Here is a 23495-nt window from a genome sequence, read left to right on the forward strand (position 1 = left end):
ACAATCCACCTTCTACTTACTAAAGTCTTCATTCAGTATTCCAAGAATATTACATTTTCTTCGATGCTCTTCAACATGGCAAGATGATGATCTTCTAGAACATTATGACAACGCCATAAAATCTGGACTAGAGTCTATACTCAATTGTGCTCTGAAAGATAACAGCTGGCTCCAGGCTTCTCTTCCTGTTAGTAATGGCGGCTTTGGCATTCGTCGAACCTTAGATATAGCTATTCCAGCCTTTCTGACCTTGCTATACGGTTCCCGAAGTCTCATAGGGACATTACTTCAACAGGACCTTCACCCATATTTAGACTCAGAAATCACAGAATGCTCTTCTACATGAGCTCTACTAGTCAGCTCTGAACTTCCTCCACTAGTCGCAAGGACAAAGCAATCATCATGGGATGATCCCATCATCAAATCGCACTTCTCTTACCTAATGAATTCAACCAATAATCTAGAGGACAAAGCCAGACTATTCGCTGCCACATCTGTTGCAGCAGGTGATTGGCTTAAGGCCGTACCATCTTCTTCGCTAGGACTCCATCTACCCAATGAAAGTTTCCGAATTGCTATAGCATTACGTTTAGGTGCAGAGATTTGCGTACCTCATAAATGTTCCGTTTGCAGGAGCCCAGTAGATGAAAGAGAACTACACGGACTTTTCTGTATAAAAAGTGCTGGCAGACACGAGTCCACGACATTCCATGGTTAACGAGTTAATAATGAGAACTATTATCTCAGCAAGGATACCATCATTACGAGAACCAACTGGATGCAATCGATCAGACGACAAGAGACCTGATGGATTAACATTGATACCTTGGAAAAGAGGTAAAGCCTTGGTCTGGGACTTCACGTGTGCCGACACGTTCGCTCCTTTCAGTATTCCTTTTTCATCGGTTCAAGCTGTTGCCATAGCTAGTAGAAAAGAAACAGAAAAGAGAAACAAATATAGTAACCTAATTGACAAATACCAATTCGTAACCATAGCTGTGGAAACCAGTGGAGCTTGGGGCAAAGAAGGTCTCAATTTTATCAAGGAAGTGGGTCAACGAATTACTCTTCTAACTGGAAATGACAGCCAGTTCCTTTTTAAGACAACGTATAAGCATGGCCGTACAAAGAGGCAATGTTGCCTCAATTCGTGGAACTATACCACCACGAAAAGAATTAGACGAAATCTTACTCCTATGAAAAATGCCTTATTTAACAAACCTGTCCATGGAATAGATAAGGAATCATCATTCGAAGTACACCATGTTTCGTGAAATGAATTCCAAACAATGAGAAAACAAGCGTGTGCGATATTTCACCAGAAGGACAAACATATACTGGTATAAATATTTATATGTGCTGTATAAAATGAGATGAAGTCTTTCTATATTTATGTGATATATTGTATTTTGAAGATGATTCTATTAAATATATATATTTAATACCGGGACTCCATGCTCACTACAGTGTTGAATGAATTTCCTTCAATCTATCCATATGTTTACCAATGTTACGCTCAACCCAGCGATCTATTATTAGGTCAAGACACTATTTCATCCCAGAGAGGAGTACAACAAGGCGATCCCCTGGGCCCAGCACTTTTTGCTATAACCATTCATTCCTAAGTGAAATCAATCAACACTGAATTAAACATTTGGTATTTGGATGATGGAACTATCGCTGATGAACCTGAAGTACTTCTTTCAACTCTAGCACAAATAAATGAGAAGGCATATGCACTTGGCCTATATTTGAATTTTTCAAAGTTTGGTTTTCTTGGGTCAGACGAAGCCAAGTTCGACCTATTATTTAAAAAAAATTGACGAAACTGCCCCAATAATACGTCTCCTGACTAACCAGGATGTTTGTCTTCTGGGCGCCGCTCTCAAAGGAAGTTTTTACCAATGTCCTGTTAAGCAAAATATCGAAGTTAGAATATTTTATGTCCTGACTCGCCTCGATCCCATGCAGCTTTCTTTCTTCTACGTGCCTCTTTTTCGATCCCTCGTTTAAACTACTTCATACGATGCTTTCCATCTTGGAATGAGACTCCACTACTGGAGAAATATGATCATATCCTTAAAATAAGTGTGGGGTCAATTTTAAACTGCTCCTTAAGCGACGAATCTTGGATTCAAGCATCCTTACCTGTGAGATTAGGTGGTCTTGGTATTCGGCGATCCGTGGATATGGCGATTCCTTCCTTTTTAGCGTCCTACCACGGATCTCTTCGTTTAGTCGAGGCTCTTCTTCCGCATGGTTACCACCTAGACCCAGATGGCACAGTTCAAGAAGGCTCTACCAAATGGAAAAATTTAACAGATACAGATCTTCCAGAAATTAACAAAAGAGGTTCTCAGGCATCTTGGTACACACCAATTGCAGCGCATTTTCATGAACTTCTCTTACAGTCAGTTATTGCTCCAGAGGATAAAGCCAGGATTCGTGCTGCCTCATCTCTACATGCTGGGGCATGGTTGAATGCAATACCCTTCCCACCATCAGGTCTTCATATGACTAATGAGGCATTTCGAATCTTTGTCGCCTTAAGATTAGGTTCACATATTTGTGAGCCACATCGCTGTTCAGCTTGCGGGGATCAAGTTAACCAACGTGACCTGCATGGCCTTTCATGCATGAAGAGCATGGGTAGACACGCTAGACACTCCTCTGTGAATATCATTTTACGAGCCCTTACCACAGCTGGAATTCCTTCAATACATGAACCTTCAGGATGTTTTCGTTCAGATGGTAAACGACCTGATAACATGACAGTTCCTTGGCTGAAAGGCAAATCACTAGTATGTCACTTTACGTGTTCAGATACATTTGCCCATTCAAGTCTCCCTTTAGCTGTTATGAATGCTAAAGCTGTTGCTAGTCGTAGAGAAGTAGAAAAGCAAAGGAAATATAACAACCTCCTTGATAAATTTATTTTTGCTCCAATTGCCATCGAGACTAATGGTGCTTAGGGATCTGCAAGCCTTGATTTTATTACAGAAGTAGGCAGACGCATTTCTATCGTTACTGGAGATATTCGTTCAACATCTTTCCTAATTCAACGCATCCAACGTGGCAACGTGTCGTCGGTTCTTGGCACCTTACCATGGAAAAGAACTAGATGATGTGTTTCTTCTCTAACACAAAAGGACAACACTGAACATGTATACAACTGGACGACAAATAAGGTGTAATATCATTTGATGGCGTAGAAAAGCAGACAGTAACACTGGATATGATGCTGTTGATAGGTGGTTTTCTACCCCTTCCTTTGGTCTATGTAATTATCACTGAATATAACAATTATAAATAGTAAATAAAGTATATATATATATATATATATATATATATATATATATATATAGAGGATTGCCAACACCGTTAAACTATTAGTATTCGAGTAGTTAAATGTCAGACATGTAACTCGATCCATCATGACTCTGGAATTCACTAAAGGAATCAGTAACACTTACGACCTGAGCATAAAAACTTATTTATTAAAACTAAAATACAGTGTACCGTTAATTTGTCGAAACTGTTACACTGTATTTTAGTTTTAATAAATAAGTGTATACACAGTGGTCAAAAGTGGTAATTAGTCCTTTGTCAGACAATATCTTCCTGTCGACAATTAGATCATACAACCTTTAATTGAGTGTTTTCTATCCATTAGTTTAAAAGTTACAAGGCCGTTTTCAGATCAGTCGTCCATTCTGGACAATTCAATCAAAAGAGAATTTCAAACACTGTACAAATTAGAAATTATTACAAAGAATCAGTCTTGAAGCATTCTCCTATTACATAATATTCGATAAGTTCGAGAATCGATTCCTCAATATTTCGAAACTTGTTCGTTGCCTTCTCTATATTTGTTCGCTGTTTGAAATTCTGTACTAAACATATTGAAACAAAATTTGGAGTGGTTTGGTGTAGAGATGAATAACATGTGAATAAAATTTGGTTTCTAATACAAAATTGATGAATAAAGAACATACATATTCTAGTAAAAAAAAAAAAAAAAAAAAAAAAAAAAAAAATCATTTACTTGAATATAGACATCAGGATTCATTTAACGACAAACTTCTTCAACTTGCAGTTTGTAGACAACCATAAAATTACTCTATATGTTACTGGCCTAACAGTGAAACTTTCTACGGAGATACGTTTTCTTGCATGTTTGAGTTTCATATATATATTTATTCCTTAACTATTTTAATTCAACAATTGAAGTATGGGTTTAATAATAGATTTTTTTTTCCAGGGAATTTTATGAAGATGTTTTACCTGAATTTGCAAAACATGGTAAAATTGTTCAATTTAAAGTATGTTGTAACTGTGAACCCCATCTTCGAGGCAATGTGTATATTGCATATAGTAGTGAAAGAGAGGCATACAAAGCGTATAAAGTATTTAATGGAAGATGGTATGGAGGGAAGCAGTTAAATGTAGCATTTACATGTATTCCTTCCTGGAAAGCTGCTGTATGTGGTGAGTATTATTTTCAGTTTGCCCTATTGGTAGTATCTCCAAATTTAGTCGTAAGCTCTTAGAGAAAGAACTTTTCTCCAATTGTTTCAGCCTATTGTTTTGTAGTGGTAGTGGTTATTATTCCAGATATTTATATTCTTGTTACTGTATTTTGCATTTCCTATTAGAATTACTTACAAATGTCTTACAAGGAACATCACCCAAGTGTCCGACTCCGATTTCAGTGATTTTTTTCCGTGACATAGGGCATATATGCATTATTTGTGATGACAGAAATTTTTGCCATGGTGCATGTTTTCTATTTTTAATAAATAATTTTTAAGAGTTGTGATGTTTTTATTAGAGATTACTGCAGAAGTCCCTTACTACCCTTTGGAAACGGAGTGTTAATGGAAAAAAAAGTGAAGAACAACCATATGAATACAAATAAGACCTAGGGGGAAGTCGTATGGTAGGTGTGACATTGACGTCAGCCATCTTGAAATCCGCCCTTTTGAATCACGGTCAAGTTTTTTAAATAGGAATAGGGTAATATGATGCATAATTTCGGGCTAGAATTTAATCAGAAAAACAATGGTGAACTTCGTTTTAAGATACGCACATTTGGTGAAAAGTTACAGGCATATTAATTATCACTTACTATGTGCATATATCCTTCACTTCCGCTTCTAACCCGTGTATTAATAATAATTAGTGGATAAAAGCTTCGGTAATACATATTAAACCTAGAGGAAAGTGGTACGGTAAGGGTAGCCTCGAGGCAGCCATTTTAAAATCCGACATTTTGAATTAAAGTGAAGTTTTGAAAAATGCAAACCATAGCATGGGACACCTCGTTTTAATAGCAAATGTTCCCCAAAAGCCGATGGTATCCTTATTTCTGTTCTATAGTTAGCAAGTATAAATTTGGGCCTGCTTCTAATGTGCGCCAAATGTCCATTATTCGCTCTTCCAAATTGGCAACACTCCTAATTTTCACCGCATATTTCAAGATTCCAACTGGCACTTTGCAATTGTTGCCATGGTTCATGTTTTCTAAATTTATTACATTTTTTAAAAATTGCGATTTGTCAGTTCACGAATAGTGTTGGGATAAGCATCCAGTATCAAGAACAACAATAAGCATACCTTTGGCTTTTTGCGAAAATTTGGTATTAAAATGAGGTGTCACATGCTGTGGCTTTTATTTTTCAAAACTTCACTTTCATTCAAAATGGCGGATTTCAAGATGACTGCCGTCAAGGTTACCCTCACCGTACTACATCCTTCTAGGCTTAATATGTACTACCGAAGCTTTTATCCACTTTTTGTCATTAATACGCGGGTTAGAAGCGCAGGTAGGAAACTTACGCACATAGTAAGTATAAAAATTTATATGCCTGTAACTTTTCACCAAATGTGCGTATCTTAAAACTAACTTCACCATTGTTTTCCTGATTAAATTCTAGCCCAAATTATGTATCATGTTACCCTATTTCTATTTTAAAAAACTTGACCTTAATTCAAAATGGCGGATTTCAAGATGGCTGCCGTAGAGGTCATACCTACCATACGACTTCCCTCTAGGCCTTATATGTATCCACATGATCGTTCTTCAGTTTTTTTTTCATTAACACTCCGTTTCCAAAGGGTAGTAAGGGACTTCTGCAGCAATCTCTAATAACCACATCACAAGTCTTAAAAATTATATAAAAAAATAGAAAACATGCACCATGGAAAAATTTCTGTCATCACAAATAATGCATATATGCCCTCTATCAGAAGAAAAAAAAATCATTGAAGTCGGAGCCGGTCATTTGGGTGATGTCCCTTGTTAGTGCACTGCTGGTGGTGCCAAGTACATGTTATCTGCACGGTTTTGAACTGAACGCACTCTATAATCAGGAACACTGTGAACCATTCGGACTATAGTGTCAGTCATCGTCTTTATATTTTCATTATTCCTTTTTGTCTCTTCCTCCCGTTAGCATTTCTGGAACCAATCTTCTACAAATTAGTTTACTTTTATATTTTATGCTATCGTTAAGTTCAAACAACTATGTATAACTTAGCTTGATAGCTTTGCATTCTCGACACAAGATTTAGTCGAGCTAGATGTATGGACATTAATTACATGTGAAATAACAATAAATAAATAAAAATAGTTACACTTGTAACATAAAAAATTCTACGACAGAATAACTTTGTAATCTCGGGGTTTTGTTTTTTCATTAGTTTAAAAGGTCTTGATCTACTCTTCTGAATCTGGGACCAATAAAATGCAGCTGCGGAACCTTCTGGAGTTCGACACTTACTAAAATACCATCTTGCAGAGTACATAAAATTAACTAGTAGACATGAAAGCAAAATAAAATTATTAACATATGCCAACATATTAGATCGAAATCCGGAGGTCGACATACACAATTTATATTCACACACAGTTCATCTAATAATAACCATGTTAGCATGGGGGCAATTTAGAGTGCATTCTCATAACGAAACTTAACCATTTAATTTTAGGTAGACCGGTTAATTTGTTAAGATGGATAGTTTTGATTTCATAAATAAAACTAGAGATATCACATCAGATAATTACCCAAAACTGTTGCTGTGACCTTATAACAAAAACAATAGTAACTGTCATATTAAATTAGAAGTTAGATTTTGATGTGAATGAAGTTGGTAATGAAGTCGAGTAATAGAAGTGTGTTTATCGATTCGTAACTAGCATGTACTCACCAAGATTTTGATCGGTGAAGCTTTGAAAGGTCAAACCTTCTTCTGTGATGGTCACTTCAAAACTTTTTTTTTTTTTTTTTTTTTTTTTTTAACCTACCTTTTCTTCCTAGTTTTTGATAACGTCATTTCTTCCGCCTACAATTACATTGTCAAGAATTTCCTTATGACTCGAAGTAGGAAGTGTTTGTTATTGACTTGACATATTGCTGCATAACATCAGTTATATTTCCTATTAAAACGAATGTTTTTATCCAGACATAGTTTTGAGTTGTTAGGAGACTTCCGTAATTGCTCTATACATGTGAAAGACCTAACAGCACCAGATTGGGAATTGAGTTTTTATTTCCATTTAAAATATGAAAATTTACAAAATGTTAATATCAAGATTATTACAATATCATTTACCCTTTACCAGTTAGCTTTAGTCATATTACATTCCTCCCCGCTTGGATATTCGGCATTTCGGATGTCGATATAGATATAAGAAATCAGAGCAACACCAAAATATAAAATAAATTGAATATATGTATAAAACATTTCGTTAAAATAAAATCATTTAGCAGCAAGCTGAAATCAGTGAGTGATAAAACATTGCTTAGTCCAAGGTAATCATATTAAAATAAAAAAGAAGTCGTTATGATTGCGTTTGCATATTACAAGGTCAGTATTACGGTCACAAGAATATACATACGTCCTTGCAATGTCACAGGTAAAGAAAATCTCCACACAACAAAACAGAAATATAGGTCAGTTTTAGATTGTTTGTGTTTTGTGATCGAGTGAATTATGTGTGTTTCAGGATTTATACGCTGATAGGCCTATATTGGTAAGTATGTCTTATATCCTTAAAAAAAAATTCGGTCTTTTTTTTTTTTTTTTTTTTTTTTTAAAAAAAAATACACTGATTTTGTGTTATGTTAATTTGTACTGACATTCACAACTGCAGTACACTGAGAAATGGTTAATATATAAAGTAACATGTAATAATCATAATTATATCCATCACCATAACTATTTGTGGATTCACTTTCACTTTTATTTCACAAAAAAAAAAAAATATATATATATATATATATATATATATATATATGCACTGTTTACAAATAATCATATATCACTGTTCACTTTCGCATATAAACTTGGGGGGCATTTTTACTAGAGGGGGGGGGGTCAGACGAGTATTTCTTGGTTAATTGTATTTCCAGTTGATATGGCAGGAATCCAGATGTGTCTTCTTCCGTTGGCACTTGGCGAAATTTAAACGTCCATGGAAAGCATGTTGGTAAAATTAAGTCGTTAATATCGTCTTAATTGTAGAAATGATTATTTATTAGCATATAGGTATAGTCGACATAGCCATCTTGTATATATTCTTTAGAGTCGATAGTTGGTGATTTGTAATGACAAACTCTTGGGGTATTTAGAGTACATGTTTGCTGGATTGATTGACACTACACAAATTCGACTTAAGGAGAAATATTCGAAGCATAGTTGGAATAAGTAACTATGTAATTTAAACCATGAATGCGCAGAGAAATATTAAATAAAAAAAAAAAAATTGGGATGTTTTGATTTTGCTCATTTTCATAGTAGATATCCTCATATACAGGGTCTAGTTAAGGTAAAGATGGGGTTTAAATAGAACTAATTTTCTGCTGTGGCTATTGAATTACATTTTCTGAAGATTTTCTGCATTGAAAATGAATGGCTAACATAAGGAAAATTAAGGTAAAAATAACTGCCAATATAATTATATAGAATATGGCGCAGTTCATGTTGATTACTTGCATAGAAAGGAGAAATAGAAGAAAATATCAAATAATTTTAGTATGGGAGTTTAATAAATAGATTCATAATCACATAATCACATAATCCTATATTTGTTTCATATACGCATACACATTTCCAAAAATGCCCTTTGCGAGGTTTTTTTGTCTAGTTTGATGTCCGTCTCGCTTTGCAAGAATTTGATTTTCAAAACTGGAATTTTCCTTTCAAAGAAAACAATAATAGTCTGTCTTAGGATTTCCTTTGCAAATCATGTTACAGCTATTATTTGATTACTTCAGTAAAATAACCTAGGTTTATACCATCGTGTTACAATAATATTTTTCGTATAAAGAATCATTTCATACATTATTTGTTCGCACGTGCTTAAAATCATTTACAGTTTCTTCATTATGTGAATGTAATTTTATATTTATATTCCATAACTCCCTATTAATTTTAAATAATTTTATAGATAAAAATATGATAATGAGAGGCGACAGTACAGCACTTGTAATAGATATTATTAATAGCAAGGACCAGTGATGAAAATTTTCCGGAAAATTTTCGGGAAAATTTTCCGATTCATAAAAACATATTCTACATATTCCTACATCGTTGTTTAGTCGAAATGTGAGGTGGAAAATTTTCTTCTATATTTTTCCGGAAAATTTTCCGTTCTTAACAAATATCAGTAATTAAGTAACAATTCGTCAGTATTCATAAAATTGATTGAATTCATACATAGGAACGTTAAAAACTGAAAGATCGTTTAAAGAATCTGAAAATTTTCATGGCTCAGACAATTTTCAGTACGATGTAGGAACTAGTGGAACAATTTTTCATGAATCGAAAAATTGTCTGTCCTGTACAGTGATGAAAATTTTCCGATTCATAAAAATATACTCCACTTATTCCTACATCGTTGTTTAGTCGAAATGTGAGGTGGAAAATTTTCTTCTATATTTTTCCGGAAAATTTTCCGTTCTTAACAAATATCAGTGATTAAGCAACAATTCGTCAGTATTCAGAAAATTGATTGAATTCGTATATAGAAATGTTAAAAAGTGAATGATCGTTTAAAGAATATGAAAATTTTCATAGCTTAGACAATTTTCAGTACTACGTAGGAACAAGTAGAACAATATTTCATGAATCGAAAAATTATTGTCTGTCCCGCACAGTGATGAAAATTTTCCGGAAAATTTTCCGATTCATAAAAACATACTCCACTCATTCCTACATCGTTGTTTAGCCATTATGTGAGGTGGAAAATTTTCTTGTATATTTTCCGGAAAATTTTCCGTTAACAAATATCAATAATCAAGTAACAATTCGTCAGTATTCATAAAATCGATTGAATTCATATATAGAAATGTTAAAAAGTGAAAGACCGTTTAAAGAATCTGAAAATTTTTAAGGCTTAGACAATTTTCAGAACTATGTAGGAACAAGTGGAACGATTTTTCATGAATCGAATGAATAAGTGGAGTGTGTTTTTATGAATCGGAAAATATTCATGACTTTTAATAAATTGAAATTTTAAATAATAGAATGGGATATTTGTACTCTACGAACTCAAGGTATGTTCTTTGCACTTTGCACACATACACATACATACATACTTATACATACACATACATATACATACACACATACACACACACACACACATACATACATATATACACACCCCCCCCCCCACACACACACACCTCTACCTACCTACCTACCTACCTACCTCTCTGTTTGTGCACCCTCCAAAAGGTGTATGCAAGCTGGGCCATAGGAAAACCGAGTATGCACTCATATCTGCTTTACTAATGGAGCTATTTCCCTGATACGCTTCAAAAAGTTGCGCCAGCGATAAAGCTACATTTCCAGAGGCACCAGAATGCAATATCTCGACCCTGACTGGGTACGTACAAGTGAGCACCCAAAACAACTAGGCATTTGCAAAAGGAGTAATTGTAACAAACGAAGACACTAACAAACAAACAAAGATATTGTGTGTAAATTGTGTAAAATGCGAGTTCAGTGAGTAAATGTGAGTAATGCAATTAGAGCAATTGCTTTAAACACTAGTTAACTTTGTAGCAAATGAATCACATGGATAATTGCTGTTGACTTTCTTGGGTCGTCCCATTTCTTTCCACATTTTCCTTTCCACCAATTATTTCATAATCACTCATTCTCATTAACCAGCCGTCGGTTATAAGCTATAGAGGATAACCAAGGGATATAAAACTAAAAATTTGATTTGATTTCAAATGGAATAGCGCATTGATTCAATCCCCGGAGAAGTTAGTTTGTAATGCACAACATTGTTTCCATGGGTTTTCTCCGAGTACTCCCATTTTCTTCCGCATTCTCATTCCATTAATTATTCCATCGTCATTCACTTGCCTTAATCATAGCTTCCCTTAACCTGAAGGGCATTATCGTGGAACGTTAAACTGTAAGATTTCATTTCATTTTGAAATGGAATGGCGAGACTAAAGTAGGGTTATATCTGTTTGTTTGTTCGATTAAGGTTAGTGTTTCTTTTCAGCACCGAGACTGTATGAGACAGAGACTTATAGGTTAAGGTGGAATCCGAACCACTATAATAGTTCAGATTTTATTAATTCTTCCATGAGACCATGTGACCAAAGAGGCACGTGTTAGCTACAAGGCCAGCGGGAGAATATTATATGCCTACAAGAAACACGAGACAGGATACATTATTCATACCAAGTGGGAGACCCGGGTTCGAGTCCCGGTGGGAGCTCATGTGGTTCGGAATCAATGTTAATCAGTAGTTCCCGTCTCATATAGCCTCGCTGCTGAAAGGGATGTTAAACTCAAAATCAACTTAACTCAACTATTCGTACCACCGAATTTAATATTTTTGTTATAATGTCGAAAATGAAGTACTAAACGGCAAGAATACCGCAAAACAAGATAGAACATAAAACAATAAAGCGAAAAAGGCAGTAAGTTTAAAATTGACAAAGGGGGATTTTAAAAGATTAAGACATCATCATGTTACTTGCATTAACACTTAGCAACAACACACAAATATACTATTATACTATTGAACGTCGTAATTTTGTATCACTTAAAATTTTTGTTTCTCTGGAATATTATAATATATTTGTCTAATCGAATCAATTTATCTATTTTACTGTTTTAGCCGATGTAACTATGAAACAAACCATAGCTTATGCTAATATGCAATGTTGTCAATTTTAATGCGAATGGTTAGCAGTAATCTGTGCCTTCACTTTTCCGGTAACTTTTTTTAGCTATTTGTCTCACATATTTACAGTACTCTTACAGATTTTTTTTTTTTTTTTTTTTTTTTTTTTTTTACTTCGATCTCTTCATGAAATCCATACATGTGCCCCCAAAGGATTCAACTGTTAATTTAATGAGAGAATATCGAGACCATTGGAATCCAAAATTAGTGACCAACAAAACTTGATCCCTAGATTCTACATGTGCACCATTGTTCTCTTGGTTTTTTGTCTTAAAGACATGCTTCAAAGACTCACTGCCCTACGAAATATTGCGCAACTCAAATGCTACACAATGCTTCATATAAGCATTATATAACCACCTATGAGATTTCGTAGTTAACTTTCACATCTTCAGGGAACAAAATCTAATTGCAAGATTCTATTCAATAATAATAATAATAATAATAATAATAATAATGTGTAACTGTTACTTCTCGACTACTGACATTTGTTCTAGCCATTTGAGAGACATATACTTTCAGTTGAGTTGATTTTGTATTTAACTTCCTTTTCAGCAGCGAGACTATATAAGAAGGAAACGTAGAATCCGAAACACATGAGCTCCGCCGGGAGTCGAACCCGGGTCTCCCACTCCAAAGGCACGCACGATAACCGCTTAGCAACGACGAAGCTCATAGACATATTTGTTTCGCTGCAGTTTTCATTTCTCTATTGCAAAAAAAAAAAAAAAAAAAAAAAAAAAATCGATATATTATTGTCGCACTATACTTGTATATACATAAATGTACTACCTCAGTCTCTTGAATCATTACAGGATAAAGTTAATGTCAATTTAGCAGTACCTAGACAAAATCCTATTTTTTAATATAATCCTCTCCGCTATTACATACTTCAATATCACCAACACAACTAGAGAAAGAACATCAGAAGTCTAACCTCGACGTCGTAGAATCTCCACACCAGGAGAATACTACTGTTTAAAACGATTTTTCTTCCCTGGGCAGAGCCATATTTAATAGTTGCACAAACCAGTTTGCATAACCAAAATAGAAAGGGAATTAAGGGAATCAGCGATGAAGCAAAAAAACTATTAGAACGGGGAGAAGTATAGAGGAATCAGGGGTCACCACAAAACCTCCAAGCAAATCCACAACAGAAGATCAAATACTGGACTTCCCAATATGCAGAAAGCGTAGGCACTGTCCTTCTACCTATTTTAAACGTCCAAAAAGCGAGTAGAGCCAACCCTTGTCCAGGAGTCAAAGATCAAGCAATTCTAATGACAGAACAAAGCCTATAAATAATCACTAAATTACGCAGAGGAACAGTGCTAGTGGACACCGGATCCAGCATTTCCATCTGGCCTTTTGGATATTTACTTCCTGATGTTCAATTAATACAACATAAAACAGCGGTTAAAGGGGTATGAAATAAAATTAACTTGAAATATGTAGCAATGCTATCATTCAACGTTGGGAAACTAAATTCTTTCATTACTTTCGTATGATGAAGAAATCATGTATTCCAGTTATTTTTGGTTTAGACTTGCTTAAACGCTTATATGTTACAATCGATTTATCAAAGAATCTTATCTCTCTATTTAAAAATCAGAAAAAGCCAACATTACCGGAAAGGAACCAGGAAAACATTCTATCACAACACACGACTCATATAGTTAGACAAAGAAAACAAGCTTCCTTTTTTTATGGACAAACGCATTACTTTAGTTCCACTTTTCCACGCATTTATTCCGGTGATACCAAAAACACAGATTGATGATTCTGCATGTTTCTTCGTATCGTTTCTCCACAGCTTCCTTGACAAATACAAACTATTGAGCAAAGGTTATTCGTAAACAACATGACTGGCAATTTCCAATCCAATCAGTTATCCTGTAACTTTGAGGAAAAATACTCCAACGGTGAATCTTGTGGCATGTCAAGATTAATCTTTTGCAACAATGGAAGCGAGCTCAATAAAAAAATTAAAAATTGTACATGAAAAGAGAAGGTTTACAATTCTTTGAAGTATAGATAAACATTTTCAAAATTGATGTTTTTGATATTAATCCTAATTTAGACCAGTCGCAGAAACAGGCCATTCACGAGTTATTAGGCCCTATACAAATGCAAAAAAAATTTATACACTCCGGACGGCATTGGACATTATAGGAGCTACAATCATAAAATAAGAATCCCTAAATCGGCAGTGTTCCAGAACTAATCTCCCTGTTCCAAAGCATGTTCGAGATCAGGCAGACAAACAAATTCAAGAACTCATTAATGCTAGAATTATACGACACACACACGATAATAGCTTCGCCTCGCCACAGATTATTGTCAACAAAAAACCAAATACGAACACATTTAGAATTGGTTTTAATTTATAGCAGTGTAAAACATATATTAAATACGTGTGGGTGCCATTCCAGTCAACTGAGTATGTGTTAAACACTTTGAAAGGCAAAAAATGCATAACCACCTTAGATCCCTCCTCGAGCTACCACAAAATCTTGCTCTATCCGAAAAGCCGTTGATGCATGACCTTCGAGGTCAATCACACAAGAAAATCTTACAAAATTCTCATATGCGTGATGGGTCTAAAACTAGCACACAAGCTCTCTTAATTGCAACTAGGATGATTTTACATTGATTAACGAATAAGATCTTTTACCGATGACATCGTGCTGAGAGGCTACACTTTTCAACAATAGCTAACGAAATTTTATTTTAAAAATTAAGAAATTTTTGTGCTTCACCTAAGACAAATTTATTTTACTCAGAGTGAATGTTGTCGGATATTTAGTATCAGGCAACTCTGTTAAAATCTCTGCAAGAAAGTCAAAAATACAGAATTCAAGATTCTAAAAGAAAATTTTTGTTTTACGGGCTAATGTTTCTACTTAACTGGCACATATCAAGGATTTTGCCATGAAGATACAACCTTATTAACAAATGTTTCCAGAGCAATATTTGTTTTTCAAATAATCTTGTGAATTCTGTTCCTGGTGTAGTTGCTGTAAGGTTCAGCATCTCAGGTGTAAGCAACTACTATAAAGCATGCTTCATTAACGAGCACGTGTTTTCTGTTCAAAACATAATCACTAACAGACGGTGGAAGGAGAATACCAGAAAGACGCGCAGTTGTTCCCGAAGGAAATCTAAGATGGCCAACCCTCTCCTCACGAACTTTCTCTTCAGAGGACAGCCATAAAGGAGGACTTCAAGTGAACAGAAGAATTAGTTCCAGTGCTGATCGCTAACCTTCTTAAACTATTTCTGAGATCGTTTTGTGTTACAGAGGTTTTCTTAAATCCAACTTCTGAAGCCGTAATAGGCAAAGGTATATTTCTATAACTACCTGTCCCAGAGGCTGCAATAAACAAAAAGGTACAACTATACTGTCTTCTGAAACTACGATGAGTAAGAAAGATATATTTTAAATCATCACCCTAGGCCGCTGTTGGATAGAAGATCTTACCTTTTAATCTTAAGTTACTTATCACCATCGACTTCGGTAGGGATAAAAACATTACAGCTAAGCCGCATGGTGTTGCTACTGTCGTGGCAACCATAGCACCGATCTGAGAATAAGCTAGCAATTATTTATTTCAAACTAATTCACGGCTTTCAACTTGTTTCAGAGGCATATTGAAACGTGTGTCGCATGGATATTGCTCTCAATAGATTAGCATGCACCGGAATATATTCACTGAACCCTCAGATATTTACAGACCCGACTAACTGTCCGCAAACTTGATTCGTATTGTAAGATGATACACTAGGCCTACCTGTGAAGACCCACAATGCTCAACTTCGGTAGGGGTTGAGGAAAAGGGCGATACTTCTTTTTTGTAGTCTGTAGTGATTCATTTTTTGTTTGAAGTGTCTACGTGCACTACAAACAAAAATGCCTTTACCGGGTGGTCTGATATATATATATACCATCAAACTAAAATGATAAAAGTCATTCCAGGTCCGAATTTCATCCGTTGAAAATTTGAATGAGATCGGTTCGGTGGTTCCAAAGTTATAAAGTTTTACTAGCATATTTTTACCCGCTTCGCTGGGTAAAATGAAAATTTAAGTGCACAATTCCGTATCTCATGTGTTTAGTACCCACGAAATATGCTGTTTTCGTTTTTAATGGCATCGAATTGAACGGCATCGGAAAGATCACTGATCATCTCGGCGACCCCGAAAATCATGAATTCGACACTAATATTAATCGTTTTCGATCATTTTATTATCTCCCCCTCTCACAAGTTACGGGGCTGACTGTGGTTTTAAACGGGATCTGAAGTGTCATTCTTCATCTCAGCGTCCCTAAAAACTACGGATCAAAGAGTAATATTGGAAAATTTTGACCATTTTTATATATCTCTCCCTCCTCTTCTATGTTGCGCGGCAGGGCATCGGATGTCACCGGTCATCTCAACGACGCCGGAAACTATGATTTCGACACTAATATGGGTTATTTTTATCCGTTTGATTTATTTCCCTTCCCCCTCTCGCAAGATGCGAGACTGAATTTGGATTTTAACAGCATCAGAAGTGTCACTGCTCATCTCCTCGATCCCAAAACTATAGATTCAACACTAATACAGGTCGTTTTCGACTATTATATCCCCCTCCGCCATGTTGCGGCCCATGTCATTGGAATTGCCAGCGTTCATCTCAGACCCTCAAAAATGTGGATTCAGCACTATATCGGTCATTTTCGATTATTTTTAAAGCTCTTCCTCCCCCAAGTTGAAGGTATGGATCTGAATTTAAACGGGATCAAAAGTATCACTGTTCATGTAAGCGGCCCAGAAAACTGTACATTCGATACTGATAGTGGTCATTTTCGATCATTTTTATATATCTCTTTGTCCCCCTCCTTTAACTGGTGGGGATGATTTTGGATTTAAACCGGTTCGAAAATGTCACTGTTCATTTGAATGATCCCGAAAACTATGGATTAGACAATAATATTTGTCATTTTTGATCATTATTATATATAGCTCCCCCTTCCCCTTCAACCGTGCTGCGGCACACGCCATCAAAATTGTCACCGTAAATCTAAGCTAATCCTAAAACTATGGATTCGACACTAATATTAGTCATTTCCATTCATTTTTAATGTTTGTTCCCCTCCCTACGTTGTTTCCTCCCCCTCCCCAACGTACAGAGCTGAACTTGGATTGAAACAGCATCATAAGTGTCACTGTTCCTCTCATCGACCCCGAGAACTAAAGATTCAACACTAATAGCAATCATTTTGATCATTTTTAAATTTCTCTCCCTCCCCCTCCCCTAAATTGCATCGTCAAAGTTAGTAGCTTAAGTAATCCCTGCACAAAAACTCATGTATGTTTAAAATTTGGTTGAAATCGGTCGGGTGGTAAAAGAGTGATGATGAAGTTTTAATTTTAATTTTCATGTATATATATATATATATATATATATATATATATATATATATATATATATACATCCTTCCCCTATGCTGGCTCGTCAAAGTGAAACGATAAAAAACACCCAAGCGCCGAGATTGGTTGGGTGGTTCAAAAGTTAATAGTTTTATTAATTTTTATTCATACGTCCCCTTCCCTTCCCGCTCCCCTAGGATCTACCGTAAAAATTAAATTACAGAAATGTTTCCAGATCCGAACGTCGTGTAACTCGAAAATTTGATTGAGATCGGTCGGATAGTTCAAGATTTATTAAGTTACAAAAATAGTCACTTTCATTGTTATATAAATTAATTTTTATATCTCCCCCTCCTTCTCTTTCCATACGTTGCTCCTTCGAATTTAAATCATAGAAACGATTCCAGGCCTGAACCTCATATGTTAAAATTTGGTCAAGATCGCTCGAGTTGTTCGGGACTTATTTATTTTTACACCCACTCCCCCCAATTCTCAGTTCTACCATCAAACTGAATAGCCTAAAACCAGCCCAGCCTCGAACCTCATCCCCAACCATCAGCGCTGAACTTGGATTGAAACAGCACCATAAGTGTCACTGTTTCTTTCATCGACCCTGAAAACTATGGATTCAAGACTAATTTCGGTCATTTTTGATAATTTTGAAATTTCTCTCTCCCACCTCCCTACGTTGCATCGTGAAACTGAATAGCCTAAAGCAATCCCTGCCCCAAAACTCTTGTATGTTGAAAATTTGTTTGAGATCGATCGGATAGTTCAAGAGTTATTAAGTTACAAAAATAGTCACTTTTAGTCTTATATGAATTGATTTTTATATATCTCCTCCCTCCCCCTTCCCTAGGTTGCACTGTAAAAGTTAAATGACAGAAACATCCCATGCCCGATCCCTATATATGTTGAAAGTTTGATCAAGATCGGTTGAGTGGTTCAAGAGTTAAGTTTTATTTATTTTTATATATCTGTCCCCTCCCTTCCCCCTCCCCTTCTTTGTACTGTAAAAATGAAATGAAGAAAGCATCCTAGGCCCAAATCTTATTTATGGTGAAAATTAGATCGAGATCGGTAGGGTGGTTCAAAAGTTTAGTTTTATTCATTTTCATATATTTCCTCTTCCCCCTGCCCCTCCCCTAAAATCTACTGTCAAAATGAAATCATAAAAATCTTCCCAGGTTTGAATTTCATATATGTTGAAAATTTGTTTGGTTCAAAAGTAATTAAGTTTCATTTATTTTTATAATATTTCTCCCCTCTCCTCCCACTCCCCTAAGTTCTACCGTTAAAGTGATATGATAAAAAACACCTCGGGTCCGAACCTCATCTATGTTGATTTTTTTAAAGATCGGTCGGGTGGTTTAAGCGTGATGAAATCACAAAGGCAGTCACTTTTATTTTCTCTTCCTCCTCTTCTTCCCCTTCGTTGCACTGTAAAAGTGAAATGAAAAAAACATCCCATGCCCGAACTTTATCTATGTACAAAGTTTGATCGACATCGGTTGAGTGGTTCCAGTTATTAAGTTTTATTTATTTTTATATATCTGTCCTCTTCCCTTCCCCTTCTCTTCCCCTCCCCTTCTTTGTACTGCAAAAGTGAAATGAATAAAGCATCCTAGGCCCAAACTTTATCTATGTTGAAAATTAGATCGAGATCGGTAGTTTGGTTGAAGAGTTAAGTTTTATTCATTTTCATATATTTCCCCATCCCCTCCCCTCAAATGAAATGATAAAAAAACTTCTCAGATTTGAATTTCATGTATGTTGAAAATTTTATTGAGATCGATCGGCTGGTTCAGAAGTTATTAATTCACAAACATGGTCACTTTTTTTATATTTATTGATTTTTATATATTTCTCCCTCCACCCCCTCCCCTACATTGCTTCGTGAAAATGAAATAATAAAAGTCATTCCAGTCCCAAACCTCATCTGCATTGAAAATTTGATCAAGATCGGTCTTTTGGTTCAAGAGGTATTAAGTTTTATTTATTTTTTCTATGTCCCCCTCCCCTAAGTTCTACTGTCAAAGTAAATAGCTAAAAACACTCCAAGGCCAAAACCGCATCTAAGTTGGAAGTTTCATCGAGATCGGTCGGGCAGTTCAGGAGATTAAGAGGCAAAAACATAGTAACTTTCAATTTTATAATATAGATTTTTATATATATATACACCCCTCCCTCCCCTCAGTTCTAATAAAAACTTTTTAGGCATAGGGTTATTTTTACGTAATATTCATATCATAGTTCTTACTGTGAATAATTCCGCTGCTAATTTTCTTTAACATTTCAACAAATACTTCATTGGCAACAATGCTTAACGCAGCTGCAGGGAGTTTCAATTGCTCTAGTTCCTGCTTGGAATACACACGTAGATGGCACTGCGTCGGAATACACACCGATCGAGAAACGAAATTTTTCAGTCTGAACACACACTTCACACACACAAACCGGCTGTATCCGTATAAACGAGCGGAGTCAAAAGAACTCGCGGGGGGGCCCCTATAAGGGTCCTGCACGCGTTAAAAGTAAAAAACAATTCGAGCAACCACTAAAAAATGCGCGCTTTGCAAAAATTGCTCACAGTGCTGCTGTGTAGACCGATCGACCTACAAAGATTGGCGGGTTCACCAACGCACACACACACAGAGAGAGAGAGAGAGAGAGAGAGAGAGAGAGAGTAGTTGAATTGAGTTGATTTTGAGTTTAACATCCCTTTCAACAGCGAGACTATATAAAACGGTACCAACTGATTAACGTGGAATCCGAACTACATGAGCTCCCGCTGGGAATCGAAGCCAGATTTTCCATGCCAAAGGCGCGTATGTTAACTGCTTAGCAACGAAGGAGCTCGCAGAACAAAAGAGAGAGAGAGAAACACTGTAAAATTTTATTTCCCAACTTGAAATAGAAAATTTTCCGGTTCCCGAAAGCTAATTGGAAAAGTTATAATTTGTTGCTGATTAACTTTTCTCTACTGAAATTTAATTTTGTGGCTCTATGTGCAGTTAAATATAGTGGATAATTTTCCACCTAACATCACTATACATAATATTCAAAATTATCAGGCCTATGAAACGTGTTTTCCAGTTGTTTCTAGATAATGATGAAAATTTTCCGATCTATGAAAATTCCTCTCACTTGTTTCTACAGAGCAATAAAACTTTCCGATTCACAAAAATGTTTTACCTCTTGCTTCAAAATGATGAAAATTTTCCGAATGATAAAAAGTTCTTCCATTTTTCCATATAAGGCAGAAAATATTTCGATTCATGAAAAATTGTTTAACTTGTTCCTACATAGTACTGAAAATTGTCTGAGCCATGGAAATTTTCAGATTCTTTAAACGATCTTTCACTTTTTAACATTTCTATACATGAATTCAATCAATTTCATGATTCTTGAGGAATTGTTACTTGATTGCTGATATTTTTTTTAGAACGGAAAATTTTCCGGAAAAATATAGCGGAAAATTTTCCACCTCACATCACTAGCAAGGACATTGAGTCATTAGAAATTTGTAAAGATGGAGTGTAGGCATTTACAGTTATATTTTCTATTTGCTGCGCTAAAGTTTTCAACTTATTGGAAAAAGTATCCGTATGAGGAAAAAATTGAGGATAAGTGATGTTAGGCATTAGAATTTTGTGTGTTAAATTGCTTATAAATTGTTAATAAAGTACTTCGTGAGTCAAGAATTTGATCGGCTATTGTTATGGACTCAGAATCTTCGTACACAAAAAATGAAGCGTTTTCATGATTGACATTGACACCGCTATAGACTGGTTTTCCGTGTATCCTTTTAATTAGGTGACCATTTACACTTGTGGAGAGAATTATTCCCAAAGGAGTATGTTTGAAAATAAACTTAGCATGTGTCTCTTTAGTTTGCATTTCTCAAGTTTCTGTAGAGTTATGAAACGATAAATTTGATAAACGTTTCGCTTTAGGTAAGATCGACATTTGATTAGTGCAGCACATGAACAAGATAGAAATCCAATGGCATTGATCATTTTCTATGAAGTGAAGAGAATCTTGTTATAAGTATACGTGTTCTGGAAACTTGAAAAAAACAATACGATTTTGTGGTGAATATCCCAAATTGGTAACTTGGTACAGAGGATTTATGTTTTGTGGGAAAATTAATGGAATGTTTAATAAAACAGATAGGGTATGAATGTTGGGATTATACTCTAAAAGAACCGTTTTCGTAATAGCATAAAATAAACCGAAGTCTTTTTGAAACACACTATACTTGAGTAAAAAATGGTTAGCAATAAGTTCTTTAGCATGAATAGAATTTAGAATTCCAAGAGTTAATTTATTTGATAGCACATCTCTAAAAGTACGTAAGGTTTCATCTTTTGAAGATTCGTAAGCTTGTTTAGCTAATAACCAAGCATCAGACGACAAATGATTACAATATTGTTCGAACATGTCCTTCTTTAATTCATGAAGAACCGATTGTATTACCAAAATAGTGTCATGTTGTATATATATTTGATTTTTAAAATCTGCCTTCAATTTTGAAATTTCAGTAGTGAGAATTTGATCGTAATTCTTGAGATTACTACCTACGTGCTTTAACGTTTGTGTTTCGTAATAATTATATGATGAGAAGCCAAGACTTAAAAGTCCAGATAAAGCTGAGAAAAAAACAGAACGTTTGTGCTTAGACTCTCATGCTAACGTGTTGTTGTGTTCCGAGAACATGAAGTGACATGGAATGAGATTCGCTAATCGGTCATAAAATGTCGTGTCATTTTCAATCCAAGATTTTGCAGATAAATGTGAATTAGAACAATGGTTAATTCGTATTGTTTCAAATTTCAAGTGAAAATGCATCCCTAAAGGGATGAAAATTTTGTCATTATGTTGAAGCGAAAGTCCAATTTTATGAATAGCAACGCCGAACTTCTCTAATGTTAACTGAGAATGTTCAATTAAATCGTGCACACTTGCATATGTATCAACAGTAGCGAAAATAATAATTGAGGTTATGATTAATTTCCTAATGATTTCGTTCATGTTGCCTAAAATAATAAAAAGAAGAAAACGAAATAATAGGTTGTGTACTTCACTAATACAGAGAATATAACATTAATTAATCTAAAATGTAACATATATATTATATATATATATATATATATATATATATATATATATATATAATATGTATATAATGTTTCAGCTAATATCTCCAACGAAGATGTTTATTTATTTTGGGAGGGGGGATGGGAAGGAATTCCAATTCGAATAACGTCCTATTCTACGGCAAAGATAGATGAAAGAGGCAACACAATGTTACAAGAGTACTAAATCGTATTCAATGTTCGAAAAATGAAGAACGTTGAACTTTGAACTACATTTCTGCAGCTCGATTTAGCAGCTTTTAGCTCAAGCTTTGGTTGAGTTTTAGGAGAGCGCCTTATACCATAGCTATCTCTAGGAAGGCCCCGCCATAGAAACTTGGCAACGCAGCGCGAACGTCCTAACGGCTGGAACATTTGCCTTTCGGTAAATAGTGAAAATCGCACGCTGTCAGTAAAAGGCGTTGGCATTTAGATGCTGTAAAGTGTAGCATTTATGACAATTAGGGGATAGAATGCCAGATAAATGTATTACGCCTGGGTATCAACGTTATTACACTAAAACAATTAAGGAGGAAGAACATGTAAAATGTTGGATGATCATTACGAATTTGTAAAGAGTAAAGATGATAGTAATAGTTTGTTTCTTGAGATTCCAAACAAAGACTATTTGAGCAGTGTTACATTAGATGATTCTGCATTTCTGTACGTATGTGGCTGTACATATGTATTTCAAGACAGCACACAAACTTAACTGTGATGCATGTA

General features: G+C 35.2%; 1 protein-coding gene across 8 annotated transcripts in view; it reads left to right on the forward strand.

The window, feature by feature from the left end:
• LOC145686323 (U2 small nuclear ribonucleoprotein auxiliary factor 35 kDa subunit-related protein 2-like) overlaps positions 1-23495 on the forward strand; it is a 497978-nt gene that overhangs the window by 357965 nt on the left and 116518 nt on the right. For all 8 annotated transcript variants that reach the window (XM_081759527.1, XM_081759529.1, XM_081759531.1 and 5 more), the window contains one exon: positions 4262-4488. In XM_081759527.1, the coding sequence (XP_081615653.1) occupies positions 4262-4488 (227 nt within the window). The remainder of the gene's footprint in view (positions 1-4261; positions 4489-23495) is intronic.

This window comes from Thermobia domestica, chromosome 5 (assembly GCF_964235325.1).
Source record: "Thermobia domestica chromosome 5, izTheDome1.hap1.1, whole genome shotgun sequence".
Lineage (NCBI taxonomy): Eukaryota > Metazoa > Arthropoda > Insecta > Zygentoma > Lepismatidae > Thermobia > Thermobia domestica.